Source organism: Lytechinus variegatus, chromosome 11, assembly GCF_018143015.1.
Source record: "Lytechinus variegatus isolate NC3 chromosome 11, Lvar_3.0, whole genome shotgun sequence".
NCBI classification, from domain to species: domain Eukaryota; kingdom Metazoa; phylum Echinodermata; class Echinoidea; order Temnopleuroida; family Toxopneustidae; genus Lytechinus; species Lytechinus variegatus.
Window position 1 is genome coordinate 29435643 of NC_054750.1, and position 24087 is coordinate 29459729.

The 24087-nt window shown below is 33.7% G+C and overlaps 1 protein-coding gene across 1 annotated transcript in view; it reads left to right on the forward strand.

The window, feature by feature from the left end:
- LOC121423793 (UPF0600 protein C5orf51 homolog) overlaps positions 1-24087 on the forward strand; it is a 36496-nt gene that overhangs the window by 8674 nt on the left and 3735 nt on the right. The window contains exons 3-4 of the mRNA XM_041619282.1: positions 667-760; positions 11335-11522. Of these exons, the coding sequence (XP_041475216.1) occupies positions 667-760; positions 11335-11522 (282 nt within the window). The remainder of the gene's footprint in view (positions 1-666; positions 761-11334; positions 11523-24087) is intronic.

Genomic DNA, 24087 nt, shown 5'->3' on the forward strand with positions numbered 1-24087 from the left:
CAAAGTTTTGGATTTGTGACGTCATAAACGAGCAGCTGCCCCATGTGTTCTGTAACATAAAAGGCATGAATTTCAAATTTTGCTTGGTTCCTGATGACTTCATTTTGTTTTCTATTCATTATCTGGTGTGAAATGATTTGTCTATTGATATACAAAAGGTACAGTGAAAACCATTTTCAATTTTCTGAGAAAATGACATTTCATTGATTTTTTACCATTCGCTATGTACATGTAGGAATGCTGTTCGCATATGACGTCACAAATCAAATAATTGAAATTCTAATAACTTTTTAATTATTTGATGAATTTTTCTCAAACCTTCGACAATATTTTTAATTATTTTTTCTGCTATTTTTACAATAAACTTTTTGTCAGGGTGAACTTCCCCTTTAATGTTCCCCCCTCTATCCTTTCCCAATATCCTCTGCTCCGGTTATCACTCCACTCTTCCGCTGTTCCATTAATATTTATTTTTTCTCTTATCCCTCCTCTCTCTTCTTCATCTCTTCTTCTACTCTTCCCCTCCACCATTATTTGTCCCATCCCTCGGCTGGCCCTCTTTCCACCCTTGTCTTCCTCTTCTCTTCACCTCCATCCCATCTTTCTTACCATGTATCTGACAAATATCATTGTTTTACATTCATCACCACATTTCATACATTGCAGATCCTCCTTGACGTGAGTTTCTTGGAAGAAAATCAGCTAGTAGAAGATGAATTTCCAATTTCAGATGGAAGGGCCAGAATGACTAAATTAATGGGTAAGTAGATTTTGCCTCCCATTCCCTCAATGAAAATCTATAGGAAGCTATTTCAAATATCCAGGTGTGAAATGATTTATTTCTAGGATTAAACTTGTACATCACTGTAAAAAAAATCAATATTTCTATCAAACTTTTCAAAATGTTATGTCATCATTCAACTTGTAAAATTAATAATTTATAGTGAGTAACATTTTAAAGAATTAGATTTTAAAGAAAAGTAATATGGCATGCAATTCAACGAAAAACGGTAATATTTTTTATATTTATAGAAAAGCCATTTTCTGTCCTTTGATTTAAGAATCCAAATGTAGAAAGAGATATTTCTATGCAAAATAATGTCATTACGGACTAAATTTATTCACTTGTTGCCTAGCATAGCACACATGCAGTTCACCTAAGCCTCGATGCATGGATTATTGTTTAACAAATGAGTGATACAATAATTAGTGCTTTGTTAGATTTCCAAAGTAATCTTGATTTAATTACGCTCATAGTGTCAGACAGAATTTGAACTCTACTTGCTGGTAATGTGACTTTAAATGATATTCCAAAAAAATTATGGTGCTCTTGCTCTTTATTCATTCAGGCATGATATAGTCCTATTTATTTATTTATTTTCATGTAGCCTATGGTTCATGATAAGACATACATGTAGGTAATGGAAGGTTTTGTGTTTGTGAGAAACACTTTACTTGTCTTGTTCACGTATTAGTGCTGTCAAACAGTCTAGTCTATTTTATGAATATAAATGTATTTGTTCGACTTTGTAATGTGAGACTGAGTGATTGTGTAATTACCAGGGAAACACAAGGGTGGATTAAAGTGGTTTTGTGGTTGGTTGACATTTCTGGGTGGCTCAATGCATATTAAACTGGATGAAATACATGTACATGATCCATGCACATGCGATATGTTTGCAGTTTGTATGCAGGTGAATGCACAAAATGCACATTATGCCTTGCCCTTTCCATTTATAATTGATTTTTTTTCTCAATGAACATTACCTTGATGTTCAATGAAGAAAAATCAAGGTTGACTACATGTACAGGTGTATGTATTTTCTGTTTATTTGCAAGTCAATGTTCTCATTATGTGTATGGATATATGTATTATTGTGGTGCAATAATTTTGTGATGTTGATACATGTATGTTTATAATCATTATTACTAGAAATGTAGGACCAGCTAATAATTTCTTGTTTGATTTTTTTTCTTCAAACTCATATAGATTTTCAATCATTTCCAGTACATGATTTATAACTGACTATGAATCATGATATTCATGGATTAACCCTTGCTTTTATAGCTCAAGCTGCCTTTCAGCACTCGGTGCATTCACCTCACCTGGGTCGAGTGCAGCACCATACATGCCAACCGTTCCCTTTTTAGACTATTTGTTCCTCTTTTTTTCTATGAATACACCAATACATTTACTTTGTTGTATTAAGTTTGTGTACTTAAAAAAAAATCCAATCATAGAGTATGTATTTTATACATTAGTGTTGTAGTCAAGGCTGAAACCTCCAAGGCCAAGGATTTAATACCCAAGGCCAAGGCTTCAATACCCAAGGCCAAGGCATTTCATACTTTTGATACATGGAACAATGAGCCAACTGTGCTTAGGCGGCACACATGGCACTGGGCATGGCACACAGGTCAAAATCTATAAAAGGTGTGAGTGAACGAACTGAGCGAGCAAAAATTTTGATCCATGTACATGTAAAACAAAATAATTTCAACATTTTATAGACATACACTGTAATAATTACACCTGTGTACATGTACAGTTAGCTTTGCACTTACATGTACATGTATCAAAATGGGCATTTTGGTACAAACAGGTATTTTCAAAATGAGATTATCAACTGTGTGTTTACAAACTTGAAAGTTTGTAAACACACAAACAAAGTTGAGCAAAGCCGTTTTTAAGTGATTTCTAATTGAGAAGATAGATATTTTGATTTAGGCTTTACTTTTCCATGAGAAAGCGTAGCGAGCAAGCGGTTTTGAGAAAAAAATCAATTCTTAAGTTGTAAAACTCAATTTTTGGTCAATTATGGCGCTAATCACTGTTAAAAGGGCATCCTTGCGAAATATTGCCAGCTCGAATCACAAGCTCAAACTTCTGGACATTTCGTGTAATTTGTGATATTCCAACCTGAAAACTGGACATTCTAAGCATTTTTTTGTGTATAGGAACAGAATGAGTACCTTACTTTAACAGTAATTGATGTGAGTGCAGAACGCGGGCCAAACATTTGTGATATTCCAACCTGAAAACTGGACTCGTTTGTAAGTTCCATGAACAGGACAATAATTGATGCGAGTGCGATCCATGATTTTTTAACCTAAATGTATTATTTTACTATAAAAAAGGTACATGTATTTCTTTTTGAAAGTGCATATTTCATTTGGAAAAAAAGAATTTTCGATTTTGGAAAAGGTCAGGTATTTTTTTTTCCTACAGGGAATAGTTTTTTTGGGGGGGACAAGAGAGCACAACGCAAATTGAAATTTTCAAATGCTGATCAGAAAATGAGTCATTTTTACTATTAGGACTATTTTCAGTTTTCATGGGTTTTTTTTCTGCTTACAACCACAAAGAAAATAAAGTTATATTCAAAAGGATAAAAAAAAATAAACAGGGCGCATCCCATACCCTTAGTTTGGGGAGGGTAAATCCCAATTATTCCTGGCTTGAACCAGTATAGCGTAATAGTTTCCATATTGACACAAAAACAAATACGTTATTTTCTCGAAACTGTAGTGAAATGAATTCATCGTCGAATCCATTATTTTTTAACCTAAAATGTATTATTTTACTATAAAAAAGGTACATGTATTTCTTTTTGAAAGTGCATATTTCATTTGGAAAAAAAGAATTTTCGATTTTTGAAAAGGTCAGGTATTTTTTTTTCCTACAGGGAATAGTTTTTTTTGGGGGGGACAAGAGAGCACAACGCAAATTGAAATTTTCAAATGCTGATCAGAAAATGAGTCATTTTTACTATTAGGACTATTTTCAGTTTTCATGGGGTTTTTTTTTTCTGCTTACAACCACAAAGAAAATAAAGTTATATTCAAAAGGATAAAAAAAATAAACAGGGCGCATCCCATACCCTTAGTTTGGGGAGGGTAAATCCCAATTATTCCTGGCTTGAACCAGTATAGCGTAATAGTTTCCATATTGACACAAAAACAAATACGTTATTTCCTCGAAACTGTAGTGAAATGAATTCATCGTCGAACCATAAGATTAAAAAAAGAAGTGAACATTTTTTTCTTACTTTGTTTTGTCTATCTGAGACACTACAATATGTATTATTGTGGTGCAATAATTTTGTGATGTTGATGTTTATACTCTATAAACCATTATTACTAGAAATGTAGGACCAGCTAATAATTTCTTGTTTGATTTTTTTTTCTTCAAACTCATATACATGTAGATTTTCAATCATTTCCAGTACATGATTTATAACTGACTATGAATCATGATATTCATGGATTAACCCTTGCTTTTATAGCTCAAGCTGCCTTTCAGCACTCGGTGCATTCACCTCACCTGGGTCGAGTGCAGCACCATACATGCCAACCGTTCCCTTTTTAGACTATTTGTTCCTCTTTTTTTCTATGAATACACCAATACATGTACTTTGTTGTATTAAGTTTGTGTACTTAAAAGAAATCCAATCATAGAGTATGTATTTTATACACCAGTGTTGTAGTCAAGGCTGAAACCTCCAGGGCCAAGGATTTAATACCCAAGGCCAAGGCTTCAATACCCAAGGCCAAGGCATTTCATACTTTTGATACATGGAACAATGAGCCAACTGTGCTTAGGCGGCAGACATGGCACTGGGCATGGCACACAGGTCAAAGTCTATGAAAGGTGTGAGTGGACAAACTGAGCAAGCAAAAATTTTGATCCTCGCACGTGTACATGTAAAACAAAATAATTTCATCATTTTATAGACATACACTGTAATAATTACACCTGTGTACATGTACAGTTAGCTTTGCACTTACATGTACATGTATCAAAATGGGCATTTTGGTACAAACAGGTATTTTCAAAATGAGATTATCAACTGTGTGTTTACAAACTTGAAATCAAGTTGAGCAAAGCCGTTTTTAAGTGATTTCTAATTGAGTCTTATTGAGAAGATAGATATTTTGATTTAGGCTTTACTTTTCCATGAGAAAGCGTAGCGAGCAAGCAGTTTTGAGAAAAAAATCAATTCTTAAGTTGTAAAACTCAATTTTTGGTCAATTATGGCGCTAATCACTGTTAAAAGGGCATCCTTGCGAAATATTGCCAGCTCGAATCACAAGCTCAAACTTCTGGACATTTCGTGTAATTTGTGATATTCCAACCTGAAAACTGGACATTCTAAGCATTTTTTTTTGTAAATGGGAACAGAATGAGTACCTTACTTTAACAGTAATTGATGTGAGTGCAGAACGCGGGCCAAACATTTGTGATATTCCAACCTGAAAACTGGACTCTTTTGTAAGTTCCATGAACAGGACAATAATTGATGCGAGTGCGATCCATGATTTTTTAACCTAAATGTATTATTTTACTATAAAAAAGGTACATGTATTTCTTTTTGAAAGTGCATATTTCATTTGGAAAAAAAGAATTTTCGATTTTGGAAAAGGTCAGGTTTTTTTTTCCTACAGGGAATAGTTTTGGGGGGGGGGGCAAGAGAGCACAATGCAAATTGAAATTTTCAAATGCTGATCGGAAAATGAGTCATTTTTAGGACTATTTTCAGTTTTCATGGGTTTTTTTCTGCTTACAACCACAAAGAAAATAAAGTTATATTCAAAAGGATAAAAAAAAAATAAACAGGGCGCATCCCATACCCTTAGTTTGGGGAGGGTAAATCCCAATTATTCCTGGCTTGAACCAGTATAGCGTAATAGTTTCCATATTGACACAAAAACAAATACGTTATTTCTCCGAAACTGTAGTGAAATGAATTCATCGTCGAACCATAAGATTAAAAAAAGAAGTGAACATTTTTTTCTTACTTTGTTTTGTCTATCTGAGACACTACACCCAAAACAAAGTATATGGTGCCATGAGCCTAATTACATCAGGAGGGCTCAAGATATTCGTTCGACCCAACCCATTTGAATTTTTTTCAATTTGATGTTGCTGATTGACAAAACTGTATGAATATGATTCAAAATCTAACACTGATTCTAGAAATGGTACATGTAACTACTGAACTTCCTCCGCCCAAATTGGGAAGATAAAAAAGTGACTTAGAACTATTTTTTTGACTGGCGGACTAATTAGGGCTATTTTACTGTCGATGAATATGATTGATTCATAGTTATCTTCATAAATGGCAATTCATTTTTAAAATGAGCTGGCTACGCTACCCTTTCCTGGTCAGATATGGAATGTCAGATATATATCCTATCCAATGGTAGTAAACATTCCACCCTCTAATTAATTTATTTTTATGAATTTTTCAAAAGTGGCATTTTAACACACAAGTCTATGAGGAATGTTTTACGCACGTGACACCTATAAGTGATATGGGAAATCCCTAGTAGTGGATGGAATTCCTGGTCAAACTCTTAAGTAGCAAACAATTTCTCACTGATATCAATATGTTTAGTCATCAAGAGGTGCAAAGAATTGATTTAAAGGCTAGCAAGGCCATATCAACTATAAAAGTTAGTAGGTATGTGTATATGTAATCCTATATGTAGACTGGTCAATGTACATGTATAGAGCGTCTATGCCTCTTTTTGTTCTGATTCTTCATTGGTTTGTGTTAGTGTACATCACATACTTAATATTAGAAAGACCTTTACAAATTGCTCATGTAAAAGGAAGGGGGTAGAGAGGAGCTTTGAGAACTTTACTGAAGAGAACTAGAGTGGTACCTTCAAGAAGGTATTTAGAAAAAGGCACAGAGTAAGGTAAGGTATCTAAGGGCTAATAGTGCTCAACTAAGGAGGGATGGGGGGTGGCTGTGTGCTCCAATCTTAGTCTACCCCCCCCCCTCTTTATAAGCCATGCCATCTATGAAATTATCTTTCTTTCTCTCTTTCTATCTCTCTTTTTTTTCTCTCTCTTCTATCTAATTTTATGTATCTCTTCCTTCTTACATCTGAGAGGCAATAGCCCTAGGAAAATTTTGATATAATAGGTCAAATGCAAATGTACTAAAGTAGTATGTTCTTATACTTTTATTGTTTCCTCATTCAATCTCATGTATATCTGGTAATTTTGTTTGAGGCAGTTCTGGTATCCTGATATCTACACAAAATTTAATACACCTTTATATTACAATTAATAGGGACCTATTGTCATTACATTCACTTCTGGGCTGTATGCAGGCAGGATATGTATGCATCCATATAGTGAATATAACATGTATGAGTAATACATTAAAATGGGTCATTGCATAGAAAATAGGAATTTTCAATGCATTTCTTTGTGCTAGTGTGAGTGTACAGATATGAAAGAATAGCAAAGTAGCTATTCAATAAAATAAAATTCATAGGTCATATAATATAGGTGCCATGAGCCTAATTACATCAGGAGGGCTCAAGATATTCGTTCGACCCAACCCATTTGAATTTTTTTCAATTTGATGTTGCTGATTGACAAAAATGTATGAATATGATTCAAAATCTAACACTGATTCTAGAAATGGTTACTACTGAACTTTCTTCGCCCAAATTGGGAAGATAAAAAAGTGACTTAGAACTATTTTTTTGACTGGCGGACTAATTAGGGCTATTTTACTGTTTGAGTCGATGAATTTGATCCATTCATAGTTATCTTCATAAATGGCAATTTATTTTTAAAATGAGCTGGCTACGCTACCCTTTCCTGGTCAGATATGGAATGCCAGATATATCCTATCCAATGGTAGTAAACATTCCACCCTCTAATTTCACATTTATTTTTTATGAATTTTTCAAAAGTGCCATTTTAACACACAAGTCTATGGGGAATGTTTTACGCGCGTGACACCATACATGTATATAAAAATAGAAGAGATGTACTGACTAAAAGATCAACATATTATCTGATTTTGCAGTACATGTATATTCTGCCTAACCAGCCAAATTATGCATCACCCCATCTGCCCTCGCATGTTTCTCCCCTTCTTCTTTCTTTCTTCCCATTCCTCTTTAACGCCTGTTAAAAAAAATCAGAACCCCAAACAAAAATAAAAAGAGAGAGAAGTTCCACCACCAAGAATAAACTTGGAAAAGGATTTAAAAAAAAAGGAAAGGGAAAGGAGTAAATGTGATATTGTTTCTGAACATTTTGTCACAATCTATCACAATATCAGGTACTGTACAGTATGCATGTAGGAGGAATTGTTACACTTTGATCCAAATTAAAAAAAGGCAAAAATGGTTGAAATGGTAAAACATCAATTTTGAACTTTAATGCAAGGCTCCACACTAACTTTTTTTTCTTGGTGGCCCGATCGGACCACCAAAGTCATCAATTTCATATTTTTGGTAGCCTGCAAAGCAAATTTAGTGGCCCCAAAACAATAGAAAACATTACAATTTATCAAAACTTTGGTAGCCAACAGGGCCACCAAGTGTTGGCATGTACAGAATTTTGGTGGCCCGACCCTCATTTTTTATTGCTGTGGGATACCCGGCCACTGCTAATGTCGAGCCCTGTTTTATGGCAGGCAATATGATGAAAAGAACTTAGGGGTTCTTGAAAGTTTGAAAGAATTTCCAATACAATAACCAATAGATTTTAAAAGTTACTTTTTTAACAATAATTCAATAATATGTGGAGACTTGCCCCCCTCCCCCTGAAAAATGAATAATCCACTGCTCAGTGTACATACTGTACTTTCAAAGCAAATTGAAATTTTACATTTATGATAACATATCACATCATGCTTTTTCCTTGACTCATAATAGATCTTTGCATATAAAATTACATTTAGAATTTAGCCCTTTTCCTTGGTTTGCTGGCTAAAATAATGTATTTTTGATTCTCTGATATGTTTGCCTCCCCCTTCTAGAAAAAAAAGAATGAAAAGTATAAAAATAAAAGAAAAAAAATAAACAATATAGATAAGTCTAATAAAAATAAATAATTGAAGAATGAATTAAAGATAAATTCCAGTTTTGGTAACGATCTCAAAATGAATTTTTACAGAATCTAATATAATGACCACCCAAGTGTCTGTATTCATGAATAAAAAATATGTGCCAAAGGATTCTGGGAGAAATTGTGTAATTGTTGAGAAATAAGCAAAATAAGCGCGGATTCGGTCACTTCCATCGGGTCTTTATTCCATCAATAATAATACATGTACACTGTCCCACGTGTGCCTATCTGTGTTGGTGATCTTCAGTGTGAACGTTTTTCAGCATAGATTTCAAGATTTCACAAAGTTCAGTTTATGTAACTGTACCAGATCTAGATCCTCGATGATATACTGACAATTAAGCCTGGTTTCACAGACTCTCATGAATGCAGTGTTTACTGCAACTATTGGCATTTCTCTTTAAAGGGGAAGTTCACCCTGACAAAAACTTTATTGTAAAAATAGCAGAAAAAATAATAAAAAATATTGCCGAAGGTTTGAGAAAAATTCATCAAATAATTAAAAAGTTATTAGAATTTCAATTACTTGATTTGTGACGTCATATGCGAGCAGCATTCCTACATAGCGAATGGTAAAAAATCAATAAAATGTCATTTTCTCAGAAAATTGAAAATGGTTTTCACTGTACCTTTTGTATATCAATGGACAAATTATTTCACACCCGATCATGAATAGAAAACAAAATTAAGTCATCAGGAACCATGCAAAATTTGAAATTCATGCATTTTATATTACATAACACATAGGGCAGCTGCTCGTTTATGACGTCACAAATCCAAAACTTTGAACTCTAATAACTTTCTTACTCTAACGGATTTTCCTCAAACCTTCACCAATATTTTTTACTATTTTTTCTGCTATTTTTGCAACAAAGTTTTCTTCAGGGTGAACTTCCCCTTTAAATACATATTAATACATGTAGGAGGATTTTTTTAATGACAAGGAAAGGGTTATGATTATGTTTCCTTTGTTTGCTGTATTTTTTAAAGTGTAATTCCCAGACATTCCTAAGCATAGTAAAGTTCACTATTTATGGGGCCTGGCTGGGTCAGTGTTAATTGTGGTGCCCCTTTATGCCGAATGCCCCCAACCCCGACCTCAATCCACCAGTACCAAAGCATATTGCATATTTCCACCACCTTCCAGGCGCCACACGATTGTTATTAATATTCATGATATTTTGTCAACCATGAGTGTTTCAATTTTGGATGACTCCATCTCGGGAGCTTGTTAAAAACGACACATTTTATTCTACTTCAGGGAATTGCAGTGTCCCAGTGTCTTGCGTTTATATAGGACAATGTGTTGAATGATACACTGTGCCTTTTATAGGCAAGTAGATGTATGTACAGTGCATTTAGCTGAGCACTGCACTACAGATAGACTTATCTGGGAAAGTATCCGTGTACGGATGTCATGTATGCAGGCTTGGTTCGGGTACTGGGTGGTGTTTCATAAAGCTGTTCGTAAAGTTACGCACAACTTTACGAACGACTGGAACATGTTATTATGCATATAAAAGTAAAGCTTCATAGGGATATCATATAGCACAAGTCACCAGTTGTGTGTAAAGTCATTCGTACCTTACAAACAGCTTTATGAAACGGGTCCCTGGTACTGTATTTTTAGAGTATTTCTGTTTCAGATTTCTATTTTGAACAAAAAATTCCGGATTTTCATTTATTGTCATTTTTCATTTATTTTCAATATGGTCATCTGTATACTGGGGAGCTTCAAGTTCATGAACAGTTATTAAACAAATCACAATTTTATACACTGATGTGCCTGGCTGATCGCATAATCCGTTGAGAGTGATTTTCTTTCTTTTTTTTTTGGGGGGGGCACCACGTCCCCCCCCCCCCCCCCCCCCCCCCGCATTCGTGGTTGCCTATAAAGGTATAGTGAGCATGAAGTTGTACTACAGCCTAAAAATTATATGTTCTGAACAGATAAAGTGAAATCTGACCCCCAAAACCCTGAAAATTTTATCAAAATCAGACAAGGAATAAAAAAAAGAGCAATGTCTTCATGAATATGTGATGAGGAAACTGATAATGACATACATGTATATGTATCCCCCACTTTATATTCATTTGTATTCTATTCATATGAAATTATACCAGTTCCGTCTTCAAATTCTGTCTTCAAATTCTGTCCTTCAAAATTGGAGGGGAAAAAATGAATCGATCTATAATAAGGAATGTATCAAAATCTTTGCTGTGATTTAATTAATTTGTTACAAGGGAGACAGACATGTACATGTATGAAAATATGAAATTGATAAATATGATCATGTACATGTAGTTGCCTAAGTAAGTAAAAGGAAAGTTGGGCCATGACATCATCAGCCCACCAATTGCATATTCATGACAGAGTGCTTGTAATTGTTTTCACAAAATTAAAAAAATGGCATGTTTATGCTGCATTTTCCTCCTTGTCCAATGTGCAGAACTGTATGCCAGACCTGTAGATCTTGTGAAGAAGGTGTTTGGTGATTTCTCACTTCCAATGGACATACTTGGGAAGGATTACGTGGAGTGTCTGCACTGGAGGAAAGGTGCCCTGATGTACATGTACTGCAACACACTCTATGAACAGACGGAAAGGGTCAGAGATGAACTCACACAATTCATGCAGGTTAGTCATGTTTGAAGGGGGATACTCCTTAAAAAAAGTCGCGATTGATTGGATCAATCACAACTACATAGTCAACATATAAAATGCATGTTTGTAAAAAAAATTCTATTTATGAATAAAACAATTGCTTTCTGGACAATTTGGTGTGTTCTCCTTTGTTCATAAAGGACATTTTGCAAATTTCCTGTAGAAAAATTATTATGACATTGATGGATTTCCTTAGAGTTACGATTGATTGATTGGATCGATCGTAGCTATTGAAATCCATCAGTGTCATCATTTTTTCTACAGGAAATGTGCACAATGTCCTTTGTAAACAAGGAGAAGCAGGGCCCCCGCCTTACAAAGAGTTACAATTGATTGGATCAATCGTAACTATGGAAATCCGTCGTTGTCATCATTTTTTCTACAGGAAATGTGCACAATGTCCTTTGTAAACAAGGAGAAGCACAGTGAATTTTCGAGACAACGATGACTGCATGAAAATCATAGCTAGAAAATATTTGAACAAACATGCATAATAGATGTTGACGTTGCTGGCCGTCCATAGTTGCGATTGATCGGATCAATCGTAACTCTTTGTACAACGGGGCCCCCGCCTTACAAAGAGTTGATTGGATCAATCGTAACCAGGGTTGGCGGATTTAAATCACATTGATTTAAATCGTGATTTAAATCGCGATTTAAATCACCATGATTTTTTAAAAAAAATCATTGATTTAAATCACTTCCATTGAAACATGTACAAATCATGGACAAAGTATTTGTTAAATGCAGTTTTAATTCTTCAAGTCAACTGAAAAACTTTGAATTAACTTTATATCAATAAAAGATCAACAAAGTCTTCATATCTACTTAAAACAAATTAAAATCAAATTAATAAAATCAGGTAATTCCTTAAAAACTACAGATGTATGTTGTCAATAGGTACTCATTTTTTGTAAATTATGTCGAGTTTTTCTTCTGAAATTTTACATTCTTTGTCAGTTATTATTAGTCAATTTCTTTCTTAACGTAAAGTTTTCACATAATCCAAAGACTTTTCAGAGAGCAGTTTGTAAAAAAAAAATATAATATATAAAAGTCGATGAGAAAAGGTTTGTTGGCAGTTTTCCAGTTTTGATCCTTCGCCTACACATAACTACTTCTGTCATGTAAAATAAAAAATGATACCTGCATGTAATCAACATATTTAACATGCCTCTTATTTTGTATTGTTACATTTATCATACATTTGATGTTTTGAATAACATAATTATAAAAATCACATTAACATAATGTAGTACAGTCATAATTTGACTGTTGAGAAAAGCTTTCTCTTATAAACCTTTTAAGTCACTGCAGCCCATTTTATGTTCAGTGCTACAAATAATGGAAGTTTTGTATCTGCATGTAATAATGGAAAGAGCTCTATAACAACAATTTGCAAAACTCAGAATAAACATTTAACACTGTATTTTAACGTTAAGATGCAGGTACTTCAGTTACAATCATTGGCAGTTGTAAGCTGTGTCTCATTTAAAATAAAATACTTCTTTTTGTAATACATATGTTGTAATTTAAGCAGTTTTGCAGTTTTTATCCTTTAAGTTAAAGTAAGTAGATTTTTTTTCATACTTCATGGATCAAACAGATTTTTTTGTAGAGAATATGGGAATAAAAATTGTAGATTAATGTAAAAAAATCACAGTAACAGAATGTAGTATAGTCACCCTAGAGAGTTTTTCATCTATATCTGTAGCAAGAGAAGAGCTTTTTATCAAAAAGATCCTAAACATATACAGTTGTAGTCTCTCTTTGACTATTGTAAAGCTGTGACTAATTGAAAAAAAACATTGATTTGAATTATTTCTCTTACAATATACATGAATACTAGTAATTGGCAAAGGGTTTGTTGGCAGTTTTGATAAGGGATTTTTTCTCTTGGATTTTTTAAATATTTGAATGAAAAATCCCAGAGGGGAATTTTCTCTACTCACTGGGAATTCCCTATGGAATATTCCTTCATAGGCCTATGTATGATAGAATTAAGTTCAGATACATGATTCCTCAAATTTATTTTTAATTGTCCATTTTTACTGGATGTGGTTTAGAACAATATTAGGGGTGAAATGTATAACATCAATATTGATGTCATTGTAAGAGTAAGGGGGGGGATAAGTACCCTTTTATTCAAAGGAACTTTTAAAAAAATCAAAAAAATCTGATTTAAATAAAAAAAATCTGATTTAAATCAAATAAATCCGATTTTTTTGATTTTGAACAGACAGAAAGGGTCAGAGATGAACTCACACAATTCATGCAGGTTAGTCATGTTTGAAGGAGGATACTCCTTAAAAAAAGTCACGATTGATTGGATCAATCACAACTACATAGTCAACATATAAAATGCATGTTTGTAAAAAAAATTCTATTTATGAATAAAACAATTGCTTTCTGGACAATTTGGTGTGTTCTCCTTTGTTCATAAAGGACATTTTGCAAATTTCCTGTAGAAAAATTATTATGACATTGATGGATTTCCTTAGAGTTACGATTGATTGATTGGATCGATCGTAGCTATTGAAATCCATCAGTGTCATCATTTTTTCTACAGGAAATGTGCACAATGTCCTTTGTAAACAAGGAGAAGCAGGGCCCCCGCCTTACAAAGAGTTACAATTGATTGGATCAATCGTAACTATGGAAATCCGTCGTTGTCATCATTTTTTCTACAGGAAATGTGCACAATGTCCTTTGTAAACAAGGAGAAGCACAGTGAATTTTCGAGACAACGATGACTGCATGAAAATCATAGCTAGAAAATATTTGAACAAACATGCATAATAGATGTTGACGTTGCTGGCCGTCCATAGTTGCGATTGATCGGATCAATCGTAACTCTTTGTACAACGGGGCCCCCGCCTTACAAAGAGTTGATTGGATCAATCGTAACCAGGGTTGGCGGATTTAAATCACATTGATTTAAATCGTGATTTAAATCAATGTGATTTAAATTTAAAACTGAAAAACTTTGAATTAACTTTATATCAATAAAAGATCAACAAAGTCTTCATATCTACTGAAAACAAATTAAAATCAAATTAATAAAATCAGGTAATTCCTTAAAAACTACAGATGTATGTTGTCAATAGGTACTCATTTTTTGTAAATTATGTCGAGTTTTTCTTCTGAAATTTTACATTCTTTGTCAGTTATTATTAGTCAATTTCTTTCTTAACGTAAAGTTTTCACATAATCCAAAGACTTTTCAGAGAGCAGTTTGTAAAAAAAAAATATAATATATAAAAGTCGATGAGAAAAGGTTTGTTGGCAGTTTTCCAGTTTTGATCCTTCGCCTACACATAACTACTTCTGTCATGTAAAATAAAAAATGATACCTGCATGTAATCAACATATTTAACATGCCTCTTATTTCGTATTGTTACATTTATCATACATTTGATGTTTTGAATAACATAATTATAAAAATCACATTAACATAATGTAGTACAGTCATAATTTGACTGTTGAGAAAAGCTTTCTCTTATAAACCTTTTAAGTCACTGCAGCCCATTTTATGTTCAGTGCTACAAATAATGGAAGTTTTGTATCTGCATGTAATAATGGAAAGAGCTCTATAACAACAATTTGCAAAACTCAGAATAAACATTTAACACTGTATTTTAACGTTAAGATGCAGGTACTTCAGTTACAATCATTGGCAGTTGTAAGCTGTGTCTCATTTAAAATAAAATACTTCTTTTTGTAATACATATGTTGTAATTTAAGCAGTTTTGCAGTTTTTATCCTTTAAGATAAAAGTAAGTAGATTTTTTTTCATACTTCATGGATCAAACAGATTTTTTTGTAGAGAATATGGGAATAAAAATTGTAGATTAATGTAAAAAAATCACAGTAACAGAATGTAGTATAGTCACCCTAGAGAGTTTTTCATCTATATCTGTAGCAAGAGAAGAGCTTTTTATCAAAAAGATCCTAAACATATACAGTTGTAGTCTCTCTTTGACTATTGTAAAGCTGTGACTAATTGAAAAAAATCATTGATTTGAATTATTTCTCTTACAATATACATGAATACTAGTAATTGGCAAAGGGTTTGTTGGCAGTTTTGATAAGGGATTTTTTCTCTTGGATTTTTAAAATATTTGAATGAAAAATCCCAGAGGGGAATTTTCTCTACTCACTGGGAATTCCCTATGGAATATTCCTTCATAGGCCTATGTATGATAGAATTAAGTTCAGATACATGATTCCTCAAATTTATTTTTAATTGTCCATTTTTACTGGATGTGGTTAAGAACAATATTAGGGGTGAAATGTATAACATCAATATTGATGTCATTGTAAGAGTAAGGGGGGGGGGGGGGATAAGTACCCTTTTATTCAAAGGAACTTTTAAAAAAATCAAAAAAATCAAAAAAATCTGATTTAAATAAAAAAAATCTGATTTAAATCAAATAAATCCGATTTTTTTTATTTTGAACAGACAGAAAGGGTCAGAGATGAACTCACACAATTCATGCAGGTTAGTCATGTTTGAAGGAGGATACTCCTTAAAAAAGTCGCGATTGATTGGATCAATCACAACTACATAGTCAACATATAAAATGCATGTTTGTAAAAAAAATTCTATTTATGAATAAAACAATTGCTTTCTGGACAATTTGGTGTGTTCTCCTTTGTTCATAAAGGACATTTTGCAAATTTCCTGTAGAAAAATTATTATGACATTGATGGATTTCCTTAGAGTTACGATTGATTGATTGGATCGATCGTAGCTATTGAAATCCATCAGTGTCATCATTTTTTCTATAGGAAATGTGCACAATGTCCTTTGTAAACAAGGAGAAGCAGGGCCCCCGCCTTACAAAGAGTTACAATTGATTGGATCAATCGTAACTATGGAAATCCGTCGTTGTCATCATTTTTTCTACAGGAAATGTGCACAATGTCCTTTGTAAACAAGGAGAAGCACAGTGAATTTTCGAGACAACGATGACTGCATGAAAATCATAGCTAGAAAATATTTGAACAAACATGCATAATAGATGTTGACGTTGCTGGCCGTCCATAGTTGCGATTGATCGGATCAATCGTAACTCTTTGTACAACGGGGCCCCCGCCTTACAAAGAGTTGATTGGATCAATCGTAACCAGGGTTGGCGGATTTAAATCACATTGATTTAAATCGTGATTTAAATCGCGATTTAAATCACCATGATTTTTTTTAAAAAATCATTGATTTAAATCACTTCCATTGAAACATGTACAAATCATGGACAAAGTATTTGTTAAATGCAGTTTTAATTCTTCAAGTCAACTGAAAAACTTTGAATTAACTTTATATCAATAAAAGATCAACAAAGTCTTCATATCTACTTAAAACAAATTAAAATCAAATTAATAAAATCAGGTAATTCCTTAAAAACTACAGATGTATGTTGTCAATAGGTACTCATTTTTTGTAAATTATGTCGAGTTTTTCTTCTGAAATTTTACATTCTTTGTCAGTTATTATTAGTCAATTTCTTTCTTAACGTAAAGTTTTCACATAATCCAAAGACTTTTCAGAGAGCAGTTTGTAAAAAAAAAATATAATATATAAAAGTCGATGAGAAAAGGTTTGTTGGCAGTTTTCCAGTTTTGATCCTTCGCCTACACATAACTACTTCTGTCATGTAAAATAAAAAATGATACCTGCATGTAATCAACATATTTAACATGCCTCTTATTTCGTATTGTTACATTTATCATACATTTGATGTTTTGAATAACATAATTATAAAAATCACATTAACATAATGTAGTACAGTCATAATTTGACTGTTGAGAAAAGCTTTCTCTTATAAACCTTTTAAGTCACTGCAGCCCATTTTATGTTCAGTGCTACAAATAATGGAAGTTTTGTATCTGCATGTAATAATGGAAAGAGCTCTATAACAACAATTTGCAAAACTCAGAATAAACATTTAACACTGTATTTTAACGTTAAGATGCAGGTACTTCAGTTACAATCATTGGCAGTTGTAAGCTGTGTCTCATTTAAAATAAAATACTTCTTTTTGTAATACATATGTTGTAATTTAAGCAGTTTTGCAGTTTTTATCCTTTAAGTTAAAAGTAAGTAGATTTTTTTTCATACTTCATGGATCAAACAGATTTTTTTGTAGAGAATATGGGAATAAAAATTGTAGATTAATGTAAAAAAATCACAGTAACAGAATGTAGTATAGTCACCCTTTGACTAAGCTATCTCCTATATTGTTCTCCAAAACTGAGAGTTTTGCATCTATATCTGTAGCAAGAGAAGAGCTTTTTATCAAAAAGATCCTTAACATATACAGTTGTAGTCTCTCTTTGACTATTGTAAAGCTGTGACTAATTGAAAAAAATCATTGATTTGAATTATTTCTCTTACAATATACATGAATACTAGTAATTGGCAAAGGGTTTGTTGGCAGTTTTGATAAGGGATTTTTTTCTCTTGGATTTTTAAAAAAATTGAATGAAAAATCCCAGAGGGGAATTTTCTCTACTCACTGGGAATTCCCTATGGAATATTCCTTCATAGGCCTATGTATGATAGAATTAAGTTCAGATACATGATTCCTCAAATTTATTTTTAATTGTCCATTTTTACTGGATGTGGTTAAGAACAATATTAGGGGTGAAATGTATAACATCAATATTGATGTCATTGTAAGAGTAAGGGGGGGATAAGTACCCTTTTATTCAAAGGAACTTTTAAAAAAATCAAAAAAATAAAAAAAATCTGATTTAAATAAAAAAAATCTGATTTAAATCAAATAAATCCGATTTTTTTGATTTTGAACAGACAGAAAGGGTCAGAGATGAACTCACACAATTCATGCAGGTTAGTCATGTTTGAAGGAGGATACTCCTTAAAAAAAGTCGCGATTGATTGGATCAATCACAACTACATAGTCAACATATAAAATGCATGTTTGTAAAAAAAATTCTATTTATGAATAAAACAATTGCTTTCTGGACAATTTGGTGTGTTCTCCTTTGTTTATAAAGGACATTTTGCAAATTTCCTGTAGAAAAATTATTATGACATTGATGGATTTCCTTAGAGATACGATTGATTGATTGATTGGATCAATCGTAGCTATTGAAATCCATCAGTGTCATCATTTTTTCTACAGGAAATGTGCACAATGTCCTTTGTAAACAAGGAGAAGCACAGTGAATTCAAGACAACGATGACTGCATGAAAATCATAGCTAGAAAATATTTTGAACAAACATGCATAATAGATGTTGACGTTGCTGGCCGTCCATAGTTGCGATTGATCGGATCAATCGTAACTCTTTGTACAACAGCAGGGCCCCCGCCTTACAAAGAGTTACAATTGATTGGATCAATCGTAACTATGGAAATCCGTCATTGTCATCATTTTTTCTACAGGAAATGTGCACAATGTCCTTTGTAAACAAGGAGAAGCACAGTGAATTTTCAACACAACGATGAATGCATGAATATACATCATAGCTAGAAAATATTTTGAGCAGACATGCATGTATAGATGTTGACGTTGCTGGCCATCCATAGTTGCGATTGATCGGATCAGTCGTAACTCTTTGTACAACAGCAGGGCCCCCGCCTTACAAAGAGTTACAATTGATTGGATCAATCGTAACTATGGAAATCCGTCGTTGTCATCATTTTTTCTACAGGAAATGTGCACAATGTCCTTTGTAAACAAGGAGAAGCACAGTGAATTTTCAACACAACGATGAATGCATGAATATACGTCATAGCTAGAAAATATTTTGAGCAGACATGCATGTATAGATGTTGACATTGCTGGCCATCCATAGTTGCGATCGATCGGATCAGTCGCAACTCTGTAAGACGGGGCCCTGGTTCAAAATAATATGGTTTGAAATGAACATATAAAAGGAACATCAGACAAAAAACACTGAAAATCTGATCAAAATCGTAAAAGGAGTAAGTTATCACATGTTGGTGAAACAGTTTGATGCATGTCTTCATAAATATACACGTACAATGAGCAAATAGAGGTTGTCATATCCCCCCACTTCTTCTTTTGTATTTTAATTTTTATCAAATGGAATATGCTTAATCAAATTGTGTCCTCCAAGAGTTATATTGAATTGACATCTTATTTAATGCATGAGTTAATCATTGCACCAACTCATTTTTTTCCAAGGGTAACATATAAAGTGTTTTTTGTCTCACCTGCTTCGCAGGTGAGACTATAGGCGCCGCTTTTCCGACGGCGACGGCGGCGGCGTCAACATCAAATCTTAACCTGAGGTTAAGTTTTTGAAATGACATCATAACTTAGAAAGTATATGGACCTAGTTCATGAAACTTGGCCATAAGGTTAACCAAGTATTACTGAACATCCTAGTAGAGTTTCATGTCACATGACCAAGGTCAAAGGTCATTTAGGGTCAATGAACTTAGACCATGTTGGAGGAATCAACATCGAAATCTTAACCTGAGGTTAAGTTTTTGAAATGTCATCATAACTTAGAAAATATATGGACCTAGTTCATGAAACTTGGACATAAGGTTAATGAAGTATCACTGAACATCCTGCTTGAGTTTCACATCACATGACCAAGGTCAAAGGTCATTTAGGGTCAATGAACTTTGGCCGAATTGGGGATATCTGTTGAATTCCCATCATAACTTTAAAAGTTTATGGATCTGATTCATGAAACTTGGACATAATATAACCAAGCATCACTGAACATTTTGTGCAAGTTTCAGGTCTCATGATTAAGGTCAAAGGTCATTTAGGGTCAATGAACTTTGGCCGAATTGTGGGTATCTGCTGAATTACCATTCAATTCAATTCAATTAATTTATTTTCTCTTTCAATCTTTTTACATTTACAATGATAGTTCAATAGACATATTTACAAAATATAATACATAAATCATCTCTATACACAACAAAAAAAGTAAGTCCCCCCCTAAACAAACATTAATAATTTCCGAACCAATGCGAGTTTTTGATATATTTTTACATGAGCGTGTAGGTAATTTTATAAGCTACCCTATGAGTAAATGTTGTGGATGTATCTTACGTCATGCTTCAGTGAGCACCGTCAGAAGGCAAAAATGTCACTTTTCAAAAGTCACAAGCAAAATATCACGACTTTGATTCCATTGTATTGGAACTAATTCCACATTCTCATCATGAAAACTAGTCAGAAGGCTTGGAAAGGGTACTTTCTAAAAGACGATACAACTTTTTCAGCTAAATTTCACGGTTGAATAAACTCAAGTCCAAATTTGCTATAATTGGATTTTTACACATTTCTTTCAATAAAAAATGCTAGAATATGATGACAGTTATTTTGGGGAAGACTATCTCCAACAATATTCACCGTTTCACGGTTCAATGAACATTTATTGGAAACAAAAAATGCGATTTTCAAATATCGTAGGCAAGTATTGCTTCATTTTTCTAACTGAAAATGATCTTTTCTCAACTTTTGTGTTATGTTCATGACCAATTAACATGCTTCAATGATTCAAAGGTGTCAAATTAAACATTTACGCTTGAATGAACATGTGGAATGTGATTAGCTCTTTTTTACGTTATTGGAAAAACTGCAATTTGTAACTATGGATATCTGTCACACAACTCCTTGCACAGTTCATTTGATTTGATTTTTATGAAAATCCCGATGTTTAATGCATCAGTGAGCACGCAATATTCGAAAATTATGCAAATGAGAAGAAAGTTCAAGGCCTTGGCCCCACTCTGTACCGAATCGAATGGTTATTTTGGTGTGCGCACATTTTGGATAGTGTTACTCTGAAGCCATGTGCGAAGTTTCATGAAATAACTTTTGGCAGAAGTAACAAAAACCGTCCATGAAACAAACCCTCATTTCATATTTGTTAAAATTTTGACTTCCTCTCTCATAGACTTGTGTACATTATGGGTGCATATGTTTAAGCATACGTAAACCCCTTATTTAATATGGTGGAACTTTTTTTCAAGACTGTCTTTAGCAATGTCGTTTGGCAGTAATGTTTATCAACCTATGGGCAGAATTCTGTGCAAAAATGAAATCGATTTGTTTGTTTATGGATGAGTGAGCACGCATCAAAGTGGGAAAATTGGTATTTTCAATGTCACAGACTCATTTTAAAGGGTAATAAAGTGAATATTGGGGGCAAATTTGGTTTGAAAGGTGTCTTTAATTGCTGTTGTTTTTATCATCCATCATTTCTATCACCAAACACTTTCCGAACTTTAGCCATTTCATGGTTGAGCGAGCACATTCGAAAATTTAGGAATGAATACTCTTTATACTGCATAAATGTATTCTTTTCCTAACAATTTCTCAGGATCAGTTGAATGTATGGACAGATCAGTGGTGGATCCAGAATTTTAAATGGGGGAGGGGCCTATAATCGGGGGAGCCATCAACATTTTCAAAGTTTTAACATGATCTAACAAGTTGTAAAAGATAATACCCCCAAAACCCTATGATGACACGTCACAATACAGGGGCCGCAGAGCAGCTTTCAAAGTGGGGGGGGGGCTGACCATGCCAAAAATCACAATCGTATTACATTTTTGTACTTGCTTATGGAAAAAAGTGGGGGGGGGGGCTGAAGCCCCCCAGCCCCCCCCCCCTCCCCGCTTCCGCGGCCCCTGCAATACATCGTGCTCACTCAACCATGAACATACGATATCAAAATTTGGTCTGAAATGGTTAAATGATGGATAGTAAAACAGCATTTACACCACAAAGTTCACCTAAAAATAATTTTTGCCAAACTTTGTATTTGCACATTCTGAAAAACGACTCTTGTGACTTTCAAAAATTGTCATTTTTAATTCAATCTTTAATTACTCATGCATGACTCAACCGATCAATCTCATTTTCCCCTAGGAATTGCTTAATGAGTGTATAAAACCACCCATGAAATATCATATCTCAAAATAATTCGGTTCAAAAGTTACAGCAGTTTGATTTAGGGGGGACTTACTTTTTTTGTTGTGTATATTATACAATAATGCTATGAAACCATCATAACTTTGAAAGTTTATTGATCTAGTTCATTAAACTTGGACATTAAAGTAATCAAGTATCACTGAACATCCTGTGCGCGTTTCAGGTCACATGACCAAGGTCAAAGGTCAATGAACTTTGGCCGAATTGGGTTATCTGTTGAATTACCATCATAACTTTGAAAGTTTATGGATCTGATTCATGAAACTTGTACATAAGAGTAATCAAGTATCACTGAACATCCTGTGCGAGTTTCAGGTCACATGATCAAGGTCAAAGGTCATGTAAGGTCAATGAACTTTGGCCATGTTGGGTTTTTTTGTTGAATGACCATCATATCTCTGTAAGTTTATTGGTCTAGTTCATAAAAAGTGGACATAAGAGTAACCATGTATCACTAAACATCTTGTGCGAGTTAAGAGTAGTTTTCAAAGTCAGCACTGCTGCTATATTGAACTGCGTGATGCAGGTGAGACGGCCAGAGGCATTCCACTTGTTTGTGTATTTCACCCGGGGGGGGGGGGGGCCACTTCCATTCACGAGTGGATACCATATGCGACCACGGGGTCTCGAAAAGCACCCTAAACACGTAATTTCCATATTCTGAAAATGCACCCCTTAACAAGTATTGGCATGTGAAACCCTACCCTTAACAAGTATTGGAAACAAAACGATACTCTTGGCAAATATTCCCTGAAATGAACCCCTAAACAAGTACAGGAATGTTTTATTGTTACCGGTCCTTCGGTCGTCGGCTTTAACTTATTTGGTTTAGTACGACCTCAGCTTCTACACCTCGCGCAAATCGGACTCTAAACACGAAGTGTTGGGGCAAAAAGGACATCCTTTATAAAACATTTAAATTTTGTTTTATCATCCCCGCAAATTTGACCCTAAACACGTAATTTTCCTAGCGAAATAGATACCCTTTTTTCATTATTTTTGTGTTTTTGACACCCTTATCACGTTACGTACGTAACGTGCCCCATCGTGAAAAAGACATCCTTTTTACATGTTTTTTGGTCGCGCATAGTATCCATTCGTCAATGTACATGTAAGTGGCCCCCCGGGTATTTCATAGCTTTTATGCTAGAAAATGATGAGACTTTGCAAAGGCACCGTTATGTTTGTTAGGTCTTTTTTTTTGGTAGGTCTCAAACTTCTGTTGACTCCTCCTTTCATGGAAAATACAAAAAAAAATCCTCAAGTTTAGTAATTATATGAAGACGCCTTCATGAGACTTAAGATTATTTATGGTTGTTGTTTTTTGCGAGTACAAAAATTTGAGTTTGATTTGGAGTGAATTCAGTGCAGTCATCATCATTATCACTGTCATGCATTTATACCATTATCATCATTACAATCATCACCATTTCCAAGTACATGTAGTGGTAATACATGTATGTAATTGTAATATTGAGTATTATTCAATCATTAAAAATACATATCACGTGTATATATTATATATCATCTTTCATTTAAGTACTATGTAGGCCCTATAGCACTCGCTTTTTTTACCAAGTCTTGATG